General features: G+C 38.9%; 1 protein-coding gene across 4 annotated transcripts in view; it reads left to right on the forward strand.

Annotated features, from left to right (window-relative positions):
* The first annotated feature begins 1,168 nt into the window (after nt 1-1,168).
* Nucleotides 1,169-25,221, forward strand: part of RFX7 (regulatory factor X7) — a 129,441-nt gene continuing 105,388 nt past the window's right edge. Inside the window, exons 1-2 of one of the 4 annotated variants that reach the window (XM_001500738.7) lie at nt 1,169-1,297; nt 3,965-4,127. In XM_001500738.7, the coding sequence (XP_001500788.1) occupies nt 3,967-4,127 (161 nt within the window). In that variant the 5' untranslated portion in view covers nt 1,169-1,297; nt 3,965-3,966. Of the gene's footprint in view, nt 1,298-3,672; nt 3,808-3,961; nt 4,128-25,221 lie in introns of those variants that run through there. The other 3 variants (XM_005603031.4, XM_005603029.4, XM_005603030.4) reach the window with 3 other exon arrangements.

The following is a 25,221-nucleotide window of genomic DNA, read 5'->3' on the forward strand; positions in this document are numbered from 1 at the left end:
AAATATATTATAAATGCATATGCTACAGTCTGGACAGTATAAAAGTTTACAGTTTCATAAAGGAGACAAGGTTCACAGACATAAGAGAGCAAGATGATATAATATACTGGGCTAAGAAATTTAAGGTTAGGTAACTACTGAATTCAAAAAATATTTGCTAAACACCTAGGAGTAAGGAATTGTGTCCCAGGACTACTAGGATAAATAAAACATAGTTACTACTTTTGAGGTGCTCACAATCTGCCTTGTATATTGTCTTTATAGTGTAAAGGACTTCCATGGTTTAGATATCACTTTACATATTGTTCCTCACAACCCGGTGAGGTAGGTCATCATTTTCATCTTTATAGGCATGGAAACAGAGGGTTTGAATTCCCAGGTCTTCCGATTCCGAGACCACTCTTTCTTCCCCACTACATCAGTGTTTCTCAAAATTTTCCACTGGAGTACACTTTCAGAGAGAACAGACTTATACTCCTCAGGGTTGGGAAATACAAGTTCAAAATCTAACGTGTTATCTTAAAAATTCGTGTTTAGTTTAATGTTTTCCACTACTCACTGAATCAAACGGAAGGTCTGAGAAAATGAGCCACCTTGACTCTGGGTCCTCAGTACAGGGTTTCACAACAGAGGCTTCACATACCATTTGAGAAGCACAGGGCTACTCTGCAGCTTTTACTCGGGGTGTCTGGGTTTAGCTTGAGTCCCCACTCAAGATTTTGGGTAACTTTACCAGGTTTCTTTTAGGTTTCTAGTAGCGTAATGTTATTCACAACCCTCTCTGAAGACTGTCATAAAAGTCCCAGATGTTCAGTGAGCAGTGGGGGCTGACCTTTCCTTTCCTGCAAGGATGTCTCATTCTGGCAATAAGGTCTCTTCAGTCTGATACTATCTGCCACCCTTCTCACAGCTAGCTGAACCTAAGAGTTCCAGACGTCTCCTCCAACCGCCTGCTGGTCTTTGAAGGCCCCAAAGGCTCAACAATGCCCTCTCTCAGCACCGCCTCTAGAGGGCAGCTCAGGGTTGCAGCTCTGCTGAGCCCTCTAGTGGCGTCTGGGGTAATATGGCTGCTCTTTTCTGGAACCTATAAAAAACTCTGAAAAGTTGCACTCGGGAAGCCAGGCCGTGTGACACCGGTAGCGAACTTTTTAAGAAACGTCTTGGTTCTCAGCTTCCTTTTCTTAAGGCCTTTGTCAGGTCTCAGATGCATTGCCTTTCTTGGATGAACCTCCCACTCCCTAGGATCTCCCCCTTCCCAGGGCGTGGCAACGTGGAGCCATCATTCTCTCTTGGCGAGGTAAAAAATTAGAACGTGGACTTGGCAACTTTCCTCAATGTCTTTCCTTCCTTCATCTGCCCCATGGATATAGAGGTTATATATATATTCAGGATTTTTTTCAGTATAATCTTATTTTCAGCATGGCTTGCAGGCTCTGGAATTAGACTTCCAGAATTCAAATCCCAGCTCCCTCATTCACTAACTGGGTAACTTTAAGAAAGTTACTTAATCTCTCTAAGCTTCTGTTTCATCTGTAAAATAGGGAGAATAATAGTAGCTACATTATACAATTTGGGGAGGGGCAACTATGATAATGTATGGAAAGTGCTAGGTCTGGCATAGGAAAGTGTTCAACAAACGCTAGCTATTTTTATTCTTCAAAGCTTCTATCTAGTGCACACCATGTCTATTAATTTGGTACAGAAAAATACTGTCTTTCCATAGGACAGACACAAGAGTACATATGCAGAATGAATTCATAAACATCTTATATTTTCCTAAAGTGGCTAAGCTAATAGTGACCTTAGGTTCTAGAAAAGGGGGTTCGTTTGTGTGATACAATCAGTGCAATGGGTGCTCAGAGCATAAAGGAATGCAAGAGGCCTGGGATCCTCATGGAGGAGCTTTTGTTTTGCACACAGGTGCCCTTCTTCCCTCCCTCGCCCCCTTCCCCCACCATGTGTAAGCATTCAGGGTGAATCTGGGAGTGGAGTCTGTGGGCCAGGCCTGAGGGCACAGAGGTGCAAAAGAGTTCCTGGCCAAGGCAGGGAAGTGAGCACTCCAAAGGCCAGGAAGCCCAAGCCAATCAGATTCCCCACCCACGAGGAGTCTAAAAGGTGGCAGAGCCTCACAGCCCAAAGTCCAAGTACAGCAGGAAAGTGGCCAGGGAATCGGACAGGTAGAAACCTGATAGGAACTCAGAAAAGTTAAAACCGAAGAGCTCCTAACACCCACAGCCAGAGAAAGGTCAGTGTGAGCGGAGCAGTTGTTCTATCTAGTGCCAGAGGCCTTGGCTGTTGTCTTCTACACCCAGGCTGTTTAGGCCTCCCTGATCAGCCCCACCTAGAAAAGCCAATTCTTCAGCTCTTAAAGGGGACTTGCTTGCTTGTGGCAGGGAGTCGTACTCTTGTGGGCAAAGCTCTCTCTTAAGAATGGGGGGTGGGGGGTGGGGGGTGGAGAGAGCGTCCAAGGGTTCAACTGGCTCCAAAGGAAGAAGCTTGAGGTTGGAGCCTGAGCCTCCACGTTGAGAGAACCACACGCGTTTCTTTCAGAGGCAAGCAGGGGCCTTGGCTGCCAGGGACCCTGACAAGCCGCGACTTGAGCTGTGCCTTAGAGCCTAGGTTGGCTTGAGAGCGGTATAGAGGAGGGAGGGCATTCCTGGAAAGGGGGTGGGGTGGGGAGGTGACGGGAACAGCATGAGCAAAGGCACGAAGGAAGAATGAATCTGCTGCGCGTTGAGAATGGCATGGAGACTTCACTGATTGGAGCCGGGAGTTCTTGCAGGGGGATGGAGGCAGCTATGATTGGATAGCTAAAGTGGGGCCAGATTTGGAGGGCTTTGAATGCCCGACTGAGGAGCTTACTCAACCCAGCTCCTGACTTGCGATTTCCGTTCAAGACTGAATTACCTAAAGGGTGGTTAATTCCAACGGGTGTTCTACTTTGGGGGCTTCTGAAAAGTCAGCTTATCCTCTTACCTGCTTCCATTCTCTTCATTCACCCAGGGAGAAAGTAATCCTCACTTGTCGAGGGGAGGGAGGATAATGTTGATTAATTTCACTTCACTTGCATTGAAGATGCAAAAAAAAAAATCCCATTTCCACGCCAAATATTAAATTTGGTTTCTCCTCCTCCTGCTCCTCCTCACGCAAGTTCTCTTTCTCTCGCCAGCACCTCCCCCACGTTTTCCTGCTCTCCTCCACCAGCTGGGCTAGTCCCCTCCTCAGCCCTGGCGGCGCGCGTTCTGGGTCCGGCTGGCCCGCGCCCGCCCTCCGCACCCGTGCGCCCCCCTCCCGGCCCCCTGCGCCCGCGCCGGTAACCCTCACACACGGGTCCACGCCCCCCCCAGCCGAGCGGTAGGTGTTTGCCGTCTGCGCCGGGCCGCAGTGCGGCTGCGCGCACTCGTCTGCCTCCGGGGCTGGCAGGGCAGCGGCGGCCGCGGCGGCGGCGGCGGCGGCGGCGGCGGCGGCGTGGGGAGTGGCGTGGAGCCGAGCCTGGGGCTGCAGCAGCGCGGGGCCCCCGGAGTAGAAAGCCCCGGGGGCAAGAAAGGAAGGCCGGACCGCGGAGTCCCTGAGCAACTGTTCTCCTCGGATCGGGGGGGAGCCTTGCCCCCGCAGCTCGTCTTCAGACGCCCCCTCCTCACCCCCCAGCCCCGGCCGCTGACGGGAGGAGGCGGCGACGGCGGCGGGGGGCTGAGGGGCGCCGCCATGCCTCTCCCGCGGTGAAGCGCCCCGGCCGCGAGGAGCCACTCGGTTTCCCCGGTGATGTCCCCCAGGCGGCAGGCGAAAGCGACTCACTCGAGCCCTGGGGTAAAGGCCTAGCTTATCCAGCTTCCTTCCTCCTCCTCCTCCTCTTCCCCTCCCCCCTCCTCCTCCTCCTCTCCCCCTTCGTCCTCCCCTCCCCGTCTCTTCCCTCACCCTTCCCCGCGCCCCCATCTTCCCTCCCTCCCTCCCACCCCTCCAGCAGCGATGGCAGAGGAACAACAACAGCCGCCACCACAGCAGCCTGATGCCCATCAGCAGCTTCCCCCCAGCGCCCCCAACTCGGGGGTGGCTCTGCCAGCCCTTGTGCCTGGGCTGCCAGGGACAGAGGCCAGCGCGCTGCAACACGAGATCAAGAACTCCATCTGGTAAGAAGATCCTCCATCGCTGGGGTGAAAAAGCCCAGGCACATTTCTGCTGCAAAGGGGGTGGGGGGCGGCGGGCGGGGGAGCGGAGGAGGAGGCTGATGCATTCATTGAATGTGGGTATCCAGAGTCGGGTGCATATTTATAGGACCCCTGGAGGTGCGGGGAATTCGCATCAGCCCCCGGTCTCCATAGCCAAAAAATGCTTTTACCCCCTCCTCAATTGTGAGTGCAGATAAACAAGTTATTTGTGTTTTTCATTTATGTGTAAGAGGAATATGGGTCGAAATTAAGTCATATTGCATGATGGTGGCATGAATTTGGGACTGTGGAATGCGAAATGTGTTTACTCCTTTTTGCATTCATACAGGGAGGAAGAAGTGTATTGTGAATTTTCACCAAACAGACATTGTGCGTAAGAATATTAATATGCAGCACAAAACCTAATGTGTCTCTTCCTTTCAGTTGGTTTAGCTGCTGTTTCTGGATGTTTTTGCCTTTTTTCTGAAATTAAATTTCTCTTCCAGGGAGTTTATTCTTTGCATTGATGGTAAAGGAGGGTTTCTTTCGTGTAAGATATTTTAAGGTGATAGTTTACACTGTAAAGTGATTTTTTTAATTTAAAAAGATGTCTGTAATTTAAAATAAATGTCTTGCCATTTCGTGTATCTTTTTTTAGAGGACATAGATGAAATATCCTTTGCTATTCCGGTACTCTCTTGAAGGAGAATTTCCAATATTTCAGCATTAGATTAAACTCTGAAAGACTGGGGGCAGTCTGGCAGTCTTTTAATAATTAAATACACTGAGTTAAGTCTATCCTCTGTTAGAAGCATTGCAAATATTCTTTGAACATGAACTTGCATTATTTTTGTAGGATTTTTCATTAACTGACATTTTTTAAAAAGTGTAGTGTTCTTTTAAAAATGGAAAGCAATATTAGGAATTTGGTCTAAGAGACTACTTTTAATAGAAGTTTAAAAATAGAATTAAATGTGGTATAAAAAAAGCTCTAATTTTAAAAATGAGATCTTGCATGTCCATCATTGAATATGGCTACTAAAATATCAAAACTCCTTGCTTTTATATTGCAATTTAAAAATAAATATATCATAAAACAGCTGGTGTTGCAGTATAGTATTTACACAGTTAAAAAGTGACAATTTTTAAATACAAAATTAAGGTTTGTTATATAGTAATTTTCATTAGTTTCTTGGCATACATCCATATTGTCATGATGCTAATATGAAGTAGGTCAGTGCAGGCTTTAATAGTTTCTTACTACACAGTAGTTGGCAGCTGAGTATCTTGCTTTCAGTTTTAATTTTAAAATGAAATTTAAATATTTTAAAGGAGAATTTTTTTGACTTTGACAGTAGTCATGTTGTGGCAACTTGAATAGGTCAGATAAATAGGATTGTCGTGTGTGTGTGTGTGTGTGTGTGTGTGTGAGAGAGAGAGAGAGAGAGAGAGAGAGAGAGAGAGAGAGAAGGCTTTATTTTTTGATGGATACCCTCACTCCCTTTTTAAGCTGTAATTTAAAGTAAGAGATGGTTAATCTCCAGCTTGCCATCAAGGTTTCCAGAAACCAGAGTGGGTTTTTTTCCCCTAACTTGATGTAACTTGGTGTCTCTGAAACCATCATTAAATTGAATTAAGCACCTTGATTTTTACATTGAGATAAGATTCATCCAAGTTGAAGGACTAAAATCTTTTAAGAAGGGCAAATTAAGAAAGTTGAATTAGTAATGTATATTTTATTTTGAGAACAATAGAGGAGAGGAACCTTCACTTTATATTTTAAAAATAAGAGTGAATTGTATAGGCAACTGACTGAAGTGTTTGAATAATAATGGTAGTGGAGCCCTCTTTTTGGTAAATCTTATGATTTGATTATTCTTTCATTGGTAATTTATATTTACACGTCCATTACAACTTAACTGCACTGACTTTAATGTGAGAAAAACTTATGCTGAAGTAGAGTGCACTTCAGTTTTTGGTACTTGCTCTGAAAAATAATGGGCAGAAACACCCTGATCCCCAAATGTACAATTTTACATCTTTATTTTAAAATTTAATGGCACACTTACTAGCATTTAATTTTCAACTTTAGAAATCCTATTTGCTAAAGTGATTCCTTTATATTATATTTAAAACTTTAGAATAGTAGATATAGTTAATATATAGTTTCATATCCCCTGGTCCACAAGACTGTTTTTACATTCATCAAGTGACTGTGTGAAATAAAGACATTAAAAAGTGAAAGCTCCTTCACTACCATCTCCTCCTAAGAAATAGTGTGTGTGTGTGTGTGTGTTTGTATATATATAGATATATATATGTTAAAATCATTTTTAGTACATAAAATTGCAATTCTTAAAGTATCTCATTTTTTTGAGGCACCAGTATCTTTTTACCAATTATTTTATCACCTGATAATGTTCTGAGGGATTATCAGTTTTGTACTCCTTCCTGTATCAACCTTTGGCAGCATTACTAATCAGAATTTAAAATTACATTAAACAGAAATGTGGCATTTAAAAATTATCAAATGGGTTTTGCATTTAGATCACAGTTTTAAATTATTGGACTTGCAGATCACAAACAAGTCTGTACTTGTCTTCCTATTCTACAAATATAAATATAGTGTGTGATGTAGGCCTTTAGCTGGACAATGAGTTATTTATTATCTCAATTCATAATTAATTTATTCTGTTTATTAAGCTAAATTGCTGTTTGCTAGAAGTATGTTCATGGTAATTTCAAGCATTGAATGAGTCTGAAAAAAAGATTAAGTATTCAAAGTTGAAATCATGGTACTTAGATGAGATCAGAAACTGTTTCTTAAGAATTAGAAATATAATGTTTTTTTAAGGTAGTTCTAGAAAGTAAAGATACTGCTGACTTGATAGTGTTGTAATATTTGTGTAATATACTTATGAATATCTTCATCTACAGTCCAAATTAACAAGCCTGCACCTTTCTTGACCTTCCTCATTCCCACCCTGTAGACAAAGGTCCGAATCACTTACACTACTCACTTGAAAGGAGATTTATTGGCAGAGGTGTGTTTTAGTACTCAATATGCTGTAAGGATGTTGTTTATATTTTCTAAAAAGCAGAACCCTAATATAAACTTCATTTAAAAAGAAAAAACTAGTAGCCTGTGTCTTTTTTCTACCTGGAGGCTCATACTCAAACCTGAAACAAAGCCACAAACTAACCTTGCTGCAAACTCCTTTAACTTCCATTGCACCCCTCTTTGGTTGCCTAAAGAATATCAGAGCAAGTTTTTTCCTTCCTCTTATCTCCCATGAACTATCTTCATAGTTTTTTAAAAAATGAAAATTTGTATGTAGTTTACACAAAAAATTTACTAAGTGCTTTTCTTTTTCTTTTTAAAAAGCAGTTTTACTTGAAACCTGATAAAATAAAATTGCTATGGAAAAAACAGGATAGAAAAAATTACATTTGAGATCTCTTCTGCCTGTTTGTGGTAGTTATGTTTGAGAATAATCATGCCTACATGGATGGGAGTGATTAACATATTTGTAATTAGTCTGTCACATAGACAACAAACCTTTGCCTAGGAATTCAAAAGAAACTCTGATGTTTTATTGTAGAAAACGTTCTAATACTGTATTTACTTAGCAGATTCAGGGATTCTTAAAAGAATTAGTTAATGTTATTTTTATTTATAACTTTTTATTTGCGAGTAAGATCTTACAAATCATTTCTTAAAACAATCCTAAGGTGTGTCCTTGTTGTACCCACTTTATGGAAACAGATGAATTGAATGACAGGGAAGCTATAGGATTCCTCTGATTCATTATCAGGCCCCGGAAGCAGTGCTGGGGCCAGAGTTGCTTGACTTTATATCATCTTGTAAGTCATACACACTTCTGATTCTGGTACATTTTAGGCTTAGAATTATAATCAAAGTAGAATTATATACGTGGGTCATTTTGGATATTTTCTAAATTCTCATTTAAATTCAAATGGAGCAATTTTTTTTTTTAACTTTCTTATTTCTCAGTTACAATAAGCAAAGTTTGGTGATCTGTAAGATTTACCTAGTAATGTCATATTAGTCCTGATTTCTATCCTGGAACTCAGTAGTTCAGTTTTGTGTTTGGTTCTGAGTCAGGCAGTTTATTATTTCTGTCTGAGAAATAGTTATTGTTCTTTCAACTGTAGAAGGAAACATTCACTATAAAGCTCATAACTTTAGAGTTTACTTTAACCATAAGCCCGTGATCTTCATTTTGCTTTAATATTAGACAGTGACTAGTACATCAGCTGGTTTTCATATATTTTTGATTAGTTGGTTGACCTGCTACCTGCGCTGAGTTCAGCTTGTCTTCTACACCAAGCATACCAAAGACTTAGGGTGCTTTCTGCTTCTCTGGATTGAGGCCAGCTGTGATGGTTACATCCCAACACTAACTCTCTGATTCCAGAAAGAAGGCAGTTCCTTACTCTCTGCTATAATTCGAAACTGATGAAATTGTCTTCTCTATTAACTAGAAAGGCAAGTTAAGCAATTTCATGCCCCTCGACTTTCCAGCCTTGGTTAGCCTAGGTAGTGGATCTGTGTGTATAAATAATTGACCAATTTGCTCTCCCCACTGGAAGGTGTCTTGAATGATGTTATGTGTAGAGCTGATTTGGTTTCTGTCTCGTAAGTTTTTGGTATTACTGGGGGAAATGAGCTTCACAGTGGTAGAAAAGACAAGTGACTTATTTATTATGAAGGATATGCTTTGAATAAAAACAGATCAGATCACCTTTTATATTAGAAAAATAATACACACTGAAATTGTACAAATGAAAATAATTAAAATAAGCATTGTTATTTACTCAAATTTGAACACTTTAAGCAAGAACAGTGTGTAAGTACTCACCTGGGTGCCTGCTATATACAAAGTGCTAAGCTAGAGACTGGCATTTGAGGAATGCCCATTCACTTGTAATATTAACCTAAGCAAAAATGTGCAATAAAACTTCTCTTTTATTTAGTTAAGGGACCAGGGAAAGAGGTGACAAGTGCCAAACTGTTAATTGTGGGAAAAGTAGACCTTAGTTTGCTTGTCTATAAAAATGAAAGGTTTATATTAGACAACCTTGCAAGTTCCTTTAGCTTAAATTTCTGTGACTCTATTACTAAATTAATATTGGCAGCAATAATAAAGCATAGCTTGAGCACAGTGAAAGATGAACAGAATTAACTAATCACAGGCAATCAGCAGAACATTTTCAATGGACGGATTATTAGGATTTGTCAGTGTTTCCTTGGGTGTGAGCCCAGGAGGCCTATCTGAAGGTGTTATTCACTTATTGTTACCTTGTGCAAGACTTCTGTTATGTAAATGAGATTCCGCCTGCAAATATTTAGTGAGCATGTATTATGTTTAAAATATGCTAAGAGCTGTTGATTATGCAAAATATGTAGGGCTATGCAGTAATCTCTGTTGTTGGAGAGTTTACTAGTTGAGATTGTAATAGGGGGGCTATTTGTGTGCTTGTTCTGTTTATAAATAGGTGCTCAGTACTTATAAGCACTTCACAGAGGAACTTTTTCCTGTAGTAATAATGTAATATTTTAAGGCAGTAGTGAATGTTGTATGGTAAATTTGGTTATGTAAATAAGAAAGGTGTGTATTCTTTTCAGAATAATTTAGTGTAGTGTTGCGCTTTCACTAGTTTTCATCTTCATCTAGGATAGACATTTTAATGCGTAATTGTGACAGGGTGTTAAGAACAAGACAATAAGATGGTTACTCCCTGTCTCTGACCAAACTAGACCACTCTTATCCAGTACCTCCTTTTCCATTAGTCTCCCTATATTTAGTTGCTTTCTCAAGGGTTCTGTGAGTTCAGGTTAAAGATGAGTAACATAGACCAATAGGAGGAAGAATCTTCTTGCCCTTCGCAGGATAATAAATAAGGAACAATAAGGTCTGAGACTTTAATGCACTTGACTTGAGATTAAAGCACTTCACACTTAACCGTAATCCATGTGAATAAAAACTTTAAAACATGATTTGATTTTTCTTTCTTGAGACATTTACTTTTTTCTGTTTCATGCACAGAAACCTCCTATTTGTAAGAGGAAATAGAAAACAATGAGGTTTGGTTAATTATGCACAATACCTGTATCAGGCAACTATTAAAGTAGCTCCTATATATATTACAAAAAAATTGTGTGGGAAGAGAGATTTTGTATTCCTCATATCTTAGAACAAACTGAAAACATAGAGATATTCCTTGCTATTTGAATTTCTATTCGGTTTTTTAATTCAGAGAGAGAGAGGTCAGAGTGACAGATTCCAATCTATTATGTTTTGTTATTTTGGAAGACAGGAGTCCGTATGGTGTGAAATACCATCTCCTCTAAATAGCCTTATCTAAAAAAAAAAATTTATGTGAACCCATTCGTGTCTGAGTTCAAATAGCAAAGATTCAGATAGCAAAGAGTGCACTCATTCCAACACAGGGTTAGCAAGTTGATTTGAACTTGCTTGCCAAGACTGATTGATTAGTGATGCCTCCCAGGAACATGGGGATAGGAAGTGAGGGTACATATGCCCTACAATTACCTCCCCTTTTCTTTCTGAAATCTGTGAGTTTTAGAATTTGAGCTCTATTAACAGGTAAAGCGTCAGAGCTGTTGGTTATCTTGGAGGGTATGAGTCCCGAGGGGTATGGTATTGCCATTTATGATGCCTAATTTTAAGATACAAATCAAGTATGGAGAGCACTTGGGTCTGTGTTTTTCTTTCTCTGCTTGTATTCTTTTTATTTTTCTGTGGCTCTCCTACTTTGATCATCTTGTACTGCCAAGTAGCTACAAGATAAGAACAGGGGATTACTGTATTAGTGGCTGCTTCAGTTTGCACTATCCATAACCCTTTTTCTTTGCTTTCATTGTCTTGTGTCTCTGCCTTTGCCTGTGCTGGTCACTTTACCTGCTACCTTAAAAACCTTTCTCTTTTTTCTGCTGATATAGATGTCTAACATTAAGATCTAACTCATGTGCCTCTGCTTCCATGAAGCTTTCCCAACTCCCAGGGAATAGTGATCTGAGTTGTGTAAATTAATTTTTTTAGTAATTTAGACTGGGCTTACCTGAGACGAGTTTGTTTTAGTGAATTTTTACTGAATTTAAATGAAACATTCTCATTTTCTAATATGCAAAGTTCATAGGAATTCAGAGATTGAATATACGTGAAGCAAAGCAATCACTGCATAAGTAACTTAAAATATGACAATAAAATATTACTGGTATATGGGGTATTAAAGAACTTGCCATTGTTTTTGCAGTACATATGAAATTTTAAAAATTTAATTGGATAAGAGTGTCACTTCACTGAAATCTTGCTTGGAGTAAAGTTGGTGCTTCTGGGAGCCTGGGAATGTATTTGAACAAGATGCTTCAGTTAATGTCATTGACTTTCCATTTTGATTGCAATCATTAGCTCTATTAATTGTATGTGTATGTAATGATATAAAATTTAACTGTCAGATTATTAAATGCATGGTTCCTTTTTCTGAAGCAGGAGATACTAGCAAGCAGTGTTTGGCCAAATTCTATATACACAAGTTTCAAAGAAGTGAGGAGGTCAAAGACTAGTTCTAATTTTACAGAATCAAGTGGTCAAGGAAAGCCAAATTTGGTACACATTTATTTTAATGTGTACTACATACAGGCATAGGAAGATTAAAAAGTAATAAGACAGGGGTGGGCCCGGTGGTATAGCGGTTAAGTTTGCATATTCTGCTTCGGCAGCCTGGGGTTCACTGGTTTGGGACCCAGGTGCCCACATGGCACTGCTTGACAAGCCGTGCTGTGGCAGGTGTCCCACATATAAAAGGTACAGGAAGATGTGCACAGATGTTAGCTCAGGGCCAGTCTTCCTCAGGGAAAAAAAAGAGGAGGATTGGCAGCAGATGTTAGCTTAGGGCTAATCTTCCTCAAAAAAAAAGGTAATAAGACACTATCTCTACCTTTAAAACATTCACCCCTTGTGTGCTAGTTGTATGCATCATCAATTGAATTTAACAAAAATAAGATTTTGTTAAGTGCAGTGATGTTATAATCAATGGTATAAACAAATACAGAATTAGATGAGAGAGGGATTCGGTGAGGACATGATATTTTTATTGGCAAAATTGAGGATGGTGGCCTTAACAGAAAATCAAAGGACAGGCTATTGATCCAAATCCATTTAACACTGTGCTTACTGGGAAATCTTTATTCCTGCTAGCAAGGAATTCAGAGTTGTTGATGACCATAAGCCTTGCCAGTAATGAGAATAATTAAAGGAAAATAGCTTAGGACAGAATTACCTTGACTGTGAAGTGGGGTTTCCACCAATCACAGTCCTCTCATCTGAGTTTTACAATGGCTGAAGAAAGAATATTAAGTAATAATAGAGAAGAAAAGGATGGAGGCAGCTGGGGCAGAGGACCAGGAACTGCACCAATAGCAGTCCTGAAAGAGGACTGTGTACCCTGAATTGACTCTCAGTGAATGTAGGGGTCCCTCCTTCAGCCCATATCTCGGCTCCTATATCTTGGCCCTTGTATCTCTGTACTTTTCCATTATTGGAGGCAGTTTGTTTTTCCCTTTGGGTTCATCCTTTTCCATATATTTAGGGAATTTGTTCTAACACATACCCTGTTTCTGTCAGCATCATCTCACTGTGATTTCCACGGGCTGCTTTTCCTGTGACTTTAGACGTGCTTATGACTTCCTTGAAGCAGCAACAACAATCTTGGAGAAAAAGTTTTTGCAGTAAAACAGCTGATCTCTCAGTGACCTAAAGAGCTCACTCATAGCCATAAGAAAAAAAGTTGTTAGGTAATTGAATGAAGAATGTAAATACTCATTTTATAAGAAGAATAATCTAAATAACATAAACAGCTAAGAAGTATGCAAAAATCTTTACTCTCAATAATAAAAAATAATTAAAGCAGAAAAGTACATTTTTTGACCACTAAGAAAAGATTCAAGAAATACCGTAACCATTGCTAGCTAATCTCACTCCTGTTTTACTGTTTTCCTATCCCTTTCCCTCTCCTCCAGTCCTTCAGTTATTTTTCTCTTGTGTGATGTGTAAACCCACTCATGTTTTTGGTGGAATAAATTTGAACATACATTTTAAAAGTGTCACCTGTGTTTGCACTTAGGTGGCGGAACAGTGTAATTTTCCCCCTACTTTATTATATTCTCCAAATTTTCTTGAATGAGCAAGTATTATTTTTTGTTGGAAAAATATCCAAACAAGTAAAATAATGCCCTTTGTCTACCCTGCTGCTTTTCCTTTTAACTGCTGCCTGTCCATCAGCTTACCATCCTCACTCTGCTAGATCTTCTCTGCTCTTGTCCTTTTTAACTCTTGCAGTCTGGCTTCTTGTTCTTCTTGCCAACTCAGTGGCCTTTTTCCAGTCTTTATCTTTCATTATGTCTCTAACATTTCTTCTTGTTAGTATGATTACTTCCCACTTGGGAAATTCTCATTCGTTCCTCTTTGAGAGCTGACTTTGTGTCATTTAGTCTGCCAGGCATTTGGGGATTCGTGGGCAAGGATGCAAGATCCCTGTTTTCATTTATCTTACCTTTGGTTAACATTTTATTTTTCCTGCTCCCTTCCTTAGATGCTCTTTAATTGTGAATATCCAGACATTTATTTCTTAGCTGTCCTTTCTTTTTCTCTTTTCACTTCTTTGCTAAAATCAAGAAATAGATGGACTGAACAGACAGCTCTAACCACATCTCATTTATTTGCCAGATGCCGGTAGTTACCAGTCACCTTAAGCTTGGCATTTTCACGGTAACCCTTCTTCTTTGCCATGGTGCCTTGCTACCTCAGTTTGCTTTCATTTCCAATTCTTCTTCTTTTGGTAGTAGATACCACTGTTCCTTAATTCTATCAGGCTAACAATATTGGTTTTGTATTTGATTTTCCTCTCTTGTCTTCATCACCATATTTTAATAAGTTACCAAGTTTGCAATGTCACTTAAGGTTCTTTCTTCCTTTTTTCCACTGCCAGGACTATAGTTTGGTGCTTTACCATCTCATTCCTGGATTATTATAGCAGCAACATAGCTGTTCTCTGCCCCTGTCCTTTTTCCCTACTGAACTATGCTGTATATTGCTGCCAAAATAACTCTTCTAATAGAAAACATTCTTTTTCATGCAGTCCACTTCTAAAAACCTATAATAATTTCATCTTGCCCACTATATGGTGTCTAAAGTTTTCTGTCAGGTTTCTAAGGCCTGTGGAGCTCCGTACGATCAATCCAACCCTATTTCTTGCTGTTCATCAGTATTCAACTCCACTTAAGTCCAGCAGGCCTTAATTCACTATCTGACTTAGATTTTGTGGTCCTGCTTTCATTCCTGCTTTATATCTTTTCTGGAATCTTCACTCCTTTGTCTCCAAATCCTACTTAATCACGTTTTAACCTTTTTTGAAGTCATAGTTGAAATCATTGTGCTTTGAAACATTCTTTAGCTACTCTAGTCCCCATTGACCTTTTCTTGACATCATGTTGTATAGTGAGTTCTGTACAATTAAGCACTTAATCACTCAATTTTTTTCCTATGCCATTTTAATCAAGTTCTTTGAATCTAGGGGCAACACCTTTTGCATCTTTCCTTTTCTCATCTAGCAGTAGGTGCTAGTGAATAGCATTTTTGTCTACTACATTCTTAGAGGCACTGTGATACTGTGATTTATAAGAAATATATATGTGGTCTTCATCTACCTACAATTCCTGGCTCACACCTCCCAAAAGCCTTAGAATTTTTTGTTATGTGGATGAAGATTATTTTCGGACCCCACCCAAAGGTGGAGGTTGGTTGCCAGGAGAACCAGCCATCTGAACAGAGGATTGGATTCAGTCCCTTCCCTTGATTTCTGGGGAGGGAGCGGGGCTTGAGGTTGAATCAGTTGCCAGTGGCCAATGACTTAGTCGTGCCCATGTAATGAAGTCTCCATTAAACACTCAAGAGGCCAGCTCCTCAGCCCTTTTCCTGGGAGCGTACGAGTTGTTGAACACATGGAGGTTCTGGGAGAGTGGGGCGCTCAGAGAGGGCATGGAAACTCTGTGCTTCTTCCCTCACACCTTGCCCTACTCATCTGTTCCATCTGGATGTTCATCTGTATCCTTTATCATATTCTTTAATAAACTCGTAAACATAAGTGTTTCCCTGAGTTCTGTGAGCTGTTCTGACACATTAATCGAACCTGAAGAGTAGGTCATGGGAACCTCGGATTTATAGCTAGTCAGTCGGAAGTACAGGTAACAACCTGGGCTTGCAGCTGGCATTTGAAGTGGGAGGTGGTCTTGTGGGACTGAGCCCTTTTACCTGTGGAATCTGATTCTATCTCCCAGTAGATAGTGGTCAGAATTGAGTTGAATTCTTGGACACCTTGCTGGTGTCTGAGAACTACTTGTTGGTGTGGGGAAGCCTCCACACACACCTTGGAATTGGGTCCAGAAACCCTTTGGGGGCACTTTATTTTTTTTCTACGTGTTAATGTTTTTGTATTTGATATATTTAATGTGATAATTTTCTCCCCAGACAAGTTGTTAAACTTATGCTGCATTTTATAGAATAGAGGACTTACAGCAATTGATTTTTTTAAAAATTGTATTGGTGAAACTGAAGTAATCATTTATTTAGAGTTTCAGTTCTAATTATTTTATTAGTTTATATAATTTATATTAACCAATTACTACTTAAATATCTTTCACTATATATCTAGATTAAAAAATAATGTATGTCCCAAGTGAGAGCCATTGTATCCTTTATTTTAAAAATGCTGAGCAAATGACTACTACATAGTTCAGTAACTTTTCATCAATGAGCGTACAGTAGTATTTAGTTAGGGTTTTGTGAACTGATTGGCAGGCTGTGTCCCAGCCTAGTTCCCAGGAGATGAACTTGGAATTTTGAAGACCCGCTTAACATTGAATTGGAGATAGCTTCTTTAAAGTTTAGTCCTGATGGAGGGTTTGATCTGCTTGTTTTAGGAGTCAAGACCCAAAGCTAAGGTAACTTGAGTCATGGCCAAAGCCTAAAGATGGCAAAGGAAACCTGTGAGTTAGGGCAAATAACTGAGGGAGCTGGATTTATCTGGGAAGTCAGGAGGGAATGACTAAAATAGGAAAACCATTCTGAGGGCCCAACGTGTTTCAAATTCATAAAACAGACTAGTCTGCTGGGCTTTTCTACCTGACATAGAGCCTTTTTTGTTTGTTTGTTTTTCTGGTCTGATATTCTTTCAGAAAGGTACAACAACTAGATTATCTTTAAAAGACCCATTCAGCTTTAAAATTGTATTTATATGCTGCTACTTCGTTTGTCAGAGCAGTGGTTCTCAAGTTGTGGTCATATTAGCATCACCTGAGAACTTATTAGAAATGTAAATTTTGGAGCTCCACCTCAGATTTACTGTAACAGAAACTCTAGGGGGTGTAACTAGCAGTCTTTGTTTTACTAGCTCTCCAGGTGATTCTGATAGATGCTGAAGTTTGAGAACCACTGGCTTAGAGGATATGTCTTCTAATAAACAAATATTAAGCCAAAGTCCTCTGTAGCAAAATTTTAGTATTTTCAATCTTTGAGTACCCCAAATAGAGTTAATAACTCCTTTATTTTAATTTTCATAGTAGTTGAATATAATTCTGTTATAGCATCATTTGTACTGTTGTAAAAGATTTCCACTAAACTGAAATCTTTAGTTTCAGTAATTGTATATTAAATGAATTGATGGGTGAATTGATGAATAAAAATTAAACAGTGCATAGTCATCATTGTACTCAGCCCTGGTCAGCAGTTAAAAGACAGAGACAGACAGACACACACACACACACACACACTCACTCTACCAGTGGTCACACGTGCTAGAAAGTATGGGATATGTAACCCAGCAGTAAGCAAGCTTTTTCTTCAAAGGGCCACATAGTAAATATTTTTGGTTTTGTAAAACATAAGATCTCTGTTGCAACTGTTTTACCTTGTCATTGTATCAAGAAAGTAGCCATAGACAATATATAAATGAACGGGTAGGCCAGATTTGTTACACTGCTGGCAGAATTTAGTCCTTGGGCAGCAGTTTGTGCACCCCTGTATCCCACTGCTTTGCTGGGATAACTACTCAGAGGATACAGATATCAATTTTTACTTGAATACAGTTCTCAGTTTTTATTCCCGTTTATTGACAAACAATGGATAACAGTCACGTGCTTGATATTGTCTTGTAATTCTCCCTTGGGTAAAGCTAGGGTTATGTGTAAAGCATATTAGAATGCAAGCAAGTGAGAATTATATTTTAGGGATAGTCTTAACTCAGCTCCCAAGGACAATAATAAAGTATATTGACTTCTGGTTTCTGGTTCAACACATAAAGAGCTTGGAAGTCCTCACTCCTGTCATCACAAGAGAAAAGGCTAAACAAACTGAAAGTCAGCTGTTCTTGAATCCATCAGAGAATTGAAGTCACAGGGCAAACTGCTGCCTGCAAAACTGGGGACAGACAGGTGGATGCAGAGAGTCACAGCTTACAGGTGGCAGCAGCCCCGGAGTAGAAGTCCATAGCTGAAGCCACTATAGGTAGGAGCACTTCAAACTATAATTGATGAATTGCTGGAGGCTCTGCATGGGCTAGCTTGAGAGTTAAAAACTGAGGTGGCCCAGTCTTGGGGAGGGGGTGGGGTGTCCCCACACTGCCCTGAGTTTTACCTCCAGGAGCCCTACCAGGTTCTCCCTGTGAAGATCAGAGAAAAATCTCCTATTACTTCCTATATTGTGTGTGTGTGTGTGTGGGGTGGGGGGGTGGGTTAGGAGGGGAGGAGAAAAGTAACCCTTCTAAAATATACCCAGAGCTCTCTGTTCTCTTCAACAAGGCTTGCCTCAAGGGAAACTATTTTATCAGAGCCCAACCAACTTGGGCTTTACCAAAGCGTAATTGACCCAGGGGAAGGGAGATACCCAAGTCCAGTCCCCTCTAGTCTTCCATGTGGGAAAAGGGAAATACCCAACTCAGGTTCACTAAAAGGTTGAGACCTAATCATAGGACAACAGCATCCACCCCCCTCCCCCCCCCACCGCCACTTTACCGCTACATCAGTAGTGCTCCTGTATAGTAACAGGATTACAGCTAAAATAGCTGTAAGCCTCAGACTTTATTTAAGGAGTCTCTCGAGATTCCCAAAGACAACATGGGAGACAAAAACAAGGACATTAGAGAAAATTTTAGCCTCAGACACCATAGCTACAGCAGTAAACACAGCCTAACTCCCAGCTAGATGAACATAAAACTTCACAGTAAAGGCTTGTCTACCTCAGTTCCTTTTATCCGAGGTTGTTATGTATGGCTTTCAACAAAAAATTACAAGGCATGCTAAAAGACAAAAACAATCTGAAGAAGTAAACCAAGCATCAGAACCAGACTCAGCTGTGACACAGATTTTGAAATTGTCAGACTGTGATTTTAAAATCCTTGATTAATATGCTAATGACTCTAATGGAAAAAGTGGACAACATGCAAGAACAGATGGATAATGTAAGCAGAGGGTTGGAAACTCAAAGAATTCAAAGGAAATGCTAGGAATCAAAAACACTGTAACAGAAATGAAGAATGTGTTTGATGAGCCCCTCAATAGACTGGACATGACTAAGCAAGGAATCAGTGGATGTTAAGATATATTAATGGAAACTTCTAAAACTAAAATGCAAAGAGAAAACAAGAGTGAAAAAGATGGAACAGAATATCCAAGAAGTATGGGGCAATTAAAAAAGGTGTAACTTATTTGTAATTAGAATACCAGAAGAAGAGAAAGGAACAGAAGTAATATTTGAAGTGTATTGGCTGAGAATATTTCAAAATTAATGGCAGACATCAAACCACAGATCCAGGAAGCTCAAAGAATACTAAGCAGGATAAATAACCAAAAAAACCCCACTACACCTAGGTGTGCTATGTTCAAACTGCAGAAAATTAAAAACTGAAAATCTTGAAAGAAGCCAGAGGGAAATAACTGCCTTACCAGTAGAGGAACATGGATGAGAATTACATGAGACTTCTCTTCAGAAACCAAGCAGGCAAGAAGACAATAGAGTGAAATATTTAGCATTGAAAGAAGAAAACCACCAACCTAGAATTCTGTATCCACTGAAATTATCCTTCAAAAGTGAAGGACACATAAGGACTTTCTCAAACAAACAAAAATTGAGAGAATTTGTTACTAGTAGACCTGCTTTGCAAGAAATGTTAGAAGAAATTCTTCACAGAGAAGGAAAATGATATAGGTCAGAAACTCAGATCTGTATAAAGGAAGAAAGTGTAGAAGGAATAAATAAAGGTAAAATCTTGTCTTTTTCTTATATTTAATCTAACAAATAATATTTTGTTCAAAATAATATATTTGATGATTATACAGAGAAGTGAATGAATGACAGCAATGTTAAAGGGGATGGGAGGGAGGAATTGATAATACTCTTAAAAGGTACTTGCACTAACTGAAGTGGTGTAGTGTCATTTGAAAGTAGACTTGGGTTAGTCATAAAAGTGTATAAGGGTATATTGGGTAAACCCCTAGGGTAACCACTAAAAAGATTTTAGGGGCCAGACCGATGGTGTAGTATTTTTACAAAGTTGTGCAGTCATCATTATGATCTAGTTTTAGAATGGCTTGCTTTTTTTTTTTTTTTAAGCTGTTAAAAAGTGAATTATATTGACTGGATTGATTAGAAGTAGAAAAGTTATTTATCTAATTATATTTCTGGAGGCTCAAAGGCATTAGGAACATTTGGGGTAGTGTTTTTGTTTTATGTGTTGATGAGACTCAACAATAGGACGTGGGTTTCTAGAAACTCAGAAGATGGATGGTGTTCTTTTTCTTTGCAGTCTTGGTCCTCTGTGGACCAGTCTTTAATTACTTTAGATATGCTAAAAAGCTTTCTTCTGTTTAGATGCTTACTGCTAAAAAAATTATCTAAGTGTTGCCTTGAGCTTCATCATCACTGGTCAGACACTTGTGTGAATCTCCCTATGGCACACATTATTTTCAGACATTTCTATGTTATGTATTTGTAACTATAGAGCATATGTCAGCTCTCACTTTTTTCTGTAACATATTTTGAACCAGTGAAGTAATTGTACTTTCCTAAATTAATTTCTCTTTAAGAAGGTTAGAAACTTTCTCTGCCAAGCATAAAAACTTCCAAAATAGAGTAACTTTTATTTTTAAAATCTTACATATTTAACAGTTTTAAAGTGAAAAAAATTGGAATCACAAAGAGCGAGTCTAATGTAGTGGTATAAGTCATTATAATGCATTCTGAAATTAGTTGCCTGAGTTTGCCACCCATCGCATAACCTTTTGAATTTGTTTTCTTTATCAATAAAATGGAAATAGTAATAGTGCTTACTTCATAAGGTTGTAGTGAAGATTAAATGAGATAATTCATGTAAAACGCTTAGTATAGAATGTGGCACATGGTAAGTGATGAATGTTGGCTGTTATTTTTTAACCGCAATAAAATCCAAAGAACTTTTTCACTTTAACGCACCATCTGTTTACAAGATTATATGATTACTTCTGATTCCTATTACTGTACTGTTGTACTGTGACAGAGGGAACTGTGATGATGTTTGAAGGAAGAGTTTTCCAGGCAGAGGGAACAGCAAATGCAAAGGTCATGAGAAGGCTGCGCCAAGGTGGCCAAGTGGTGAGAGTGTGGTGATTGCAGGGAGTGTAGTGCTGAGGTCAGAGGTAAAGGAGGGGCAGGTTTGTGTAGGGCCTTGCTGGTCTAGTAAGCACCAAGACTTTGGCTTTCATTTTGAGTGAGATGGGAGCCATTAGAAGGCTCTGAGCAGGGGAGTGACATGACCCAACTGGTGTTTTAAAAGGCTCACTGGGCTGCTGTGTTGAAGAGACTGTAGAGGGGCAAGGGCAGAAACGGGGAGACCAGGCTGTGCTGGGTTACTGACATTTTACATTAGGTGTGTGTGTATAAAAGATGAAGTAAAGACTTCTAAATATTCATGAGTGGGCGTCTTGAGGTGTTGCAGCTAGTCATGAGTGGTCTCATTTTCTCTATACTTTTCTCTATTTTCCAAAAATTTTAAATGAGTATTTTTGTAATTCCTTATAGAATAACCGTTACCATTTTCTTTAAATAGAGCGATGATAATGCCAAAATTATGCAACGTTAGGCTCTTTGATAGAGGGACAAACTTGTATATTAAGTACAGTATCATAGGTGCTGTTACTAAATTTGAAAGATTTGCCGTCAAAGAGACTGAATGTTCATAATCTGTCTATTGGAGTATAAACATGCATCAGCAATTTGGAATAAATGACCTAACTTAATTAGTAAAAAGTGAGAATTAGACTTTAAAGCATTTCACATATATTTCAGTTATTTTAAATAACTAGAATGAAACTCTGTATTAACAATAGAGGTACTACTATTTTAAAGAACATGCAAATTATCATTATTATAACAGTCCGGTAGTCTTACTACTCTATGCTTCCTCTTGCAGTAGAATTTTGTAAATTACTGTTTCTGAAGTCTCAAGCTCTTGTTTAAGAAATTGCATTTAGATAGTGGTTTTAATAGACTAGAAGCCATTCTGGGATTTCTAATTGGTCTTGTTCCTGCCTTCTTTCACCTGCTGTCCTTTTGCCTGGACCATGCTCTCCTAACCCTAACCCCACCTTAGTAAATTTCTATTTATCCTTCAGAGCTCAACTCAAATAACTGTAAAAGGAGTCTTTCCTGAATCTTTAAGGTAAGTTAGGTCCTTAATCACTCTCCCCCTAGGTTCTAATTCTTGTTACCATGCGTTATAATTGTAATAAAATAATTGTATGTATAGTTTCAGTCTCCCCTCTTATAGCTCTCTCACTTAAAGATACTTCCCCAGTGAAGAATGAATGCATGCATGAATGCTTGAGCTAACTCAGTAACTATCAAACTGCTTTTAGACTTGAGTTGGGAGTCTGGTGCAGTTTTCCTGCTTTCCTCCTCCCACCGTCCACCCCCTCAAGCAGTGTTTTAAGTTATGTTACTAAGTGTAGTAGAAGTTATAAATAAAAGTAGCAAACTTTAGTATTTTTCCTGTATAAATACACCATTTTTAGTATATGATACACCATTTTCAATAGTATAAAAGTATAGTTTATTGCAAATTTCTGTTACAGGTGACCTTTTTGAATATTTATTGTTAATATAAATAGCACTACCAAAAAGAAATAATTTTATCATGATTCAGATTAGTATATGTACTCTCAAATTGATGTTTTTTAATCTTGAAGTGTGAACCATTTTTCTGAAACTGGCCTACATATTCCCTTTTCCCCTAGTGTGGTTGATTTTACTAGTATATGTTATGTACTACCTTATATAATGTTTTATTGTAAACAAATGTTCGGTGCTCTTATTAGGGGTTTGTTAAATTTCTTTTTAATTTCTCATTGGGAATGTAGGGGATGAGAAAAACAGCTTTGTGGTGTCACTGCCACACTTTTTTATTTTTAACCTCTGGAAATTATGACATGTCAGATTAGTATAGCCAGACTTGTTGAAAACAAAGTGTGAGGGTGACAACCTGTGCACTTAGCTGTGATCCTTAAGGCTTAATTTTGGGGTGATGTGATTTCTTTCTTGAAGGCCATTTCCAGAGAATTCAAAAAGAACTAAACACTTATGTTTTATGTGTATCTCACTTCTCTAAAAAACCTTTCTAATCACTTTTTTTTTTCTTGGAGAGTAATAAAGTTTTTATTCAGTATCTTTTCCTCCTAGGGGACTTTTAGAGTTTTTTAAAAACAAAACACAGAGAAGTCCAAAAAGCTTCTCTTGTGTAAAACACATCTGAGGAACCTCCAAACAGAAAGAAAGCTGCCTTTTGGCCACTGGTTGGTGGTTTTCCACGCCCACTCCCCTCCCTGTGTTGGGTGCCACTTTTCCTTGAGGCTGCAGTTTTGTTCTAATGCTCTTCCTCTGGAGGGTTTCATACAGCTTATGCACGACTGTTTATAACATTCTGTATATCGTATATATCATGATGGTAAGGGAATCTTTGGATACAGACTTAAAGATTAGTGGGTAGTTTACTACAGGGTCACACTTTTGTTGTGTTAAATGCAGTTCTTAACATAGTGCGTAAGTATTTACAGTTTTCTCTCTATATGACTTTTCATGTTCCATCTTTCCTTCTAGCTCATTGAAGTCCGGCCAGGTTTTCTTTCTCAGTTCCTTTCTGTCTTTTTTCCCTCTAGTTCTGCCTTGAAGATGGGACGTAGCATCTGTTTGTCACCCTTCCCAAAGCTGTTCCTTGGTTTCTATCCTCCAGGTGACTTCCTTCTGGATAACTAGTGTTGGGTGCCTATACCTGTACTTCCTCTTAACCTTGATTGTTAATCACCAGTTCCTCACCTCTCCTATTGTTATTACTTTAGTCAGACTCTCTGTGGCCCCAAAATATCTGCATTGGTCTTTTACTTCTTTAAACTTATATTTTATAAATGTGGATCATCTAGTCTAAAACAAGACATGAGATAATTTCCAGTAAGTTGTGAAGAGAAGTATTTCCTCACAGCGCTCATATTAATATAGTATAAGATGTTTATAGGAGATAATTCAGAACCTCCTAGTTTGCCTCCTTTTTTCTCCATCCTTTTTTGTTCTATTGACCTCTCTTGTTCTTTATCCTTTACCCCTTCTTTTGCCTTTTCTGTCTCTCACCTTTCTTTCCCCATCATAAAAGAAAAACTTATCTATATAGTTTATTAAAATTTTATGCCTGCTTTTCTTACATTTAGAATCTAAGGAGTTAACAGCTTTTTATTTATCAGGTTGTTTCGAAGCCTAATCAGGTTGTTTAAGAAAAGATGTGATGAGCCTTTGATATGAAAAAGATTATGCAAAATCATTTAATAATGTACCCTAGAGAAGATGTGAGTCAGCCGGTGAGTTTAACAGAAGGAAAGGGGTGCTAGTCTGGTTGCTTGCTTGCTTTAGTCTCCGATATAAGGCTATCAAATTCTAACCAGTTGAAAGCAGAGAGAAATGAAGCTAAAAGGACACTTTGGGATTCCTGACTCCTGAAGTAGGATGTGAACTGTTGTGAATTCTCTGAAGTTTCAACCTGTTTGGCTAGAAGTACAGCTTGTGTCTTGCTTTATTTAAATAATAGAATAAGTTCTCTGTAGTTGTTTAAAATCAGTTCTTGTGAAGTAAGTTGGAATGTGTATTCTGGCATTGGCAGTATGGTGTGAAGAATTTAGAGGTTGCTCAGACAACTGCTCTCCTGGATGAAGACAATGAACTGTGAGGGACTGTAACTGAACCCCAGCCTGAGAAATGCGGTTTCATAGGAAATTCTCCTGGGATGTCAGTGCTACAGTGTGTTTGCTACTTGATTAGAAAGCTGAGGTTACGTGTGTTTAATTTTTGTGATGACTTAAAGGGTCAGGCTCTGGAATGATTGTGGCAGATTAAAAAACAAAACAAAACTTTGTATTTTGGACCTGCGTGCTTTGGCTGTTTTGGGTTGCAGTTGTTCATCCGTTGAGTTCCAAATATAAAACTTACATTCAGCAATATTTAATGGTGAAATCTTGTTACTGTCTTTATGTTCTTTTTTTAAATTTAGAATCATAATCAAGTTGTATTTCAATTATGATACAAATATATGATAAAAGGGGCAGCACAGATCGGCAGAAGGATTATTTAAGAAATGATACTAGTGCACTTGGTAGCTGTTTGGAGAAGGGAGGGAATAAATTTAGAGCCTCAACTCACAGGAGTCATCAACACCATTCCAACGAATAAATGGTTAAATGAAAAAGAAATGGGATGATTAAAAGAAAAACTAGAACAAAATAGAAATTAAATTCTGGTGGAGTGAAAGATTTCTATTAGAAGTAGTAGAAGACATTAGAACAAACCCCCCCCCAAAAAAAGAATTTTACTACTTAATGAAAAATAAAGAAACTTAGGTATTAGATTTTTTCACCTATACCTAGTCCAAATTAAAAGACAAATTAGAACAGAATAAAATTTTAATG

Source organism: Equus caballus, chromosome 1 (assembly GCF_041296265.1).
Source record: "Equus caballus isolate H_3958 breed thoroughbred chromosome 1, TB-T2T, whole genome shotgun sequence".
Lineage (NCBI taxonomy): Eukaryota > Metazoa > Chordata > Mammalia > Perissodactyla > Equidae > Equus > Equus caballus.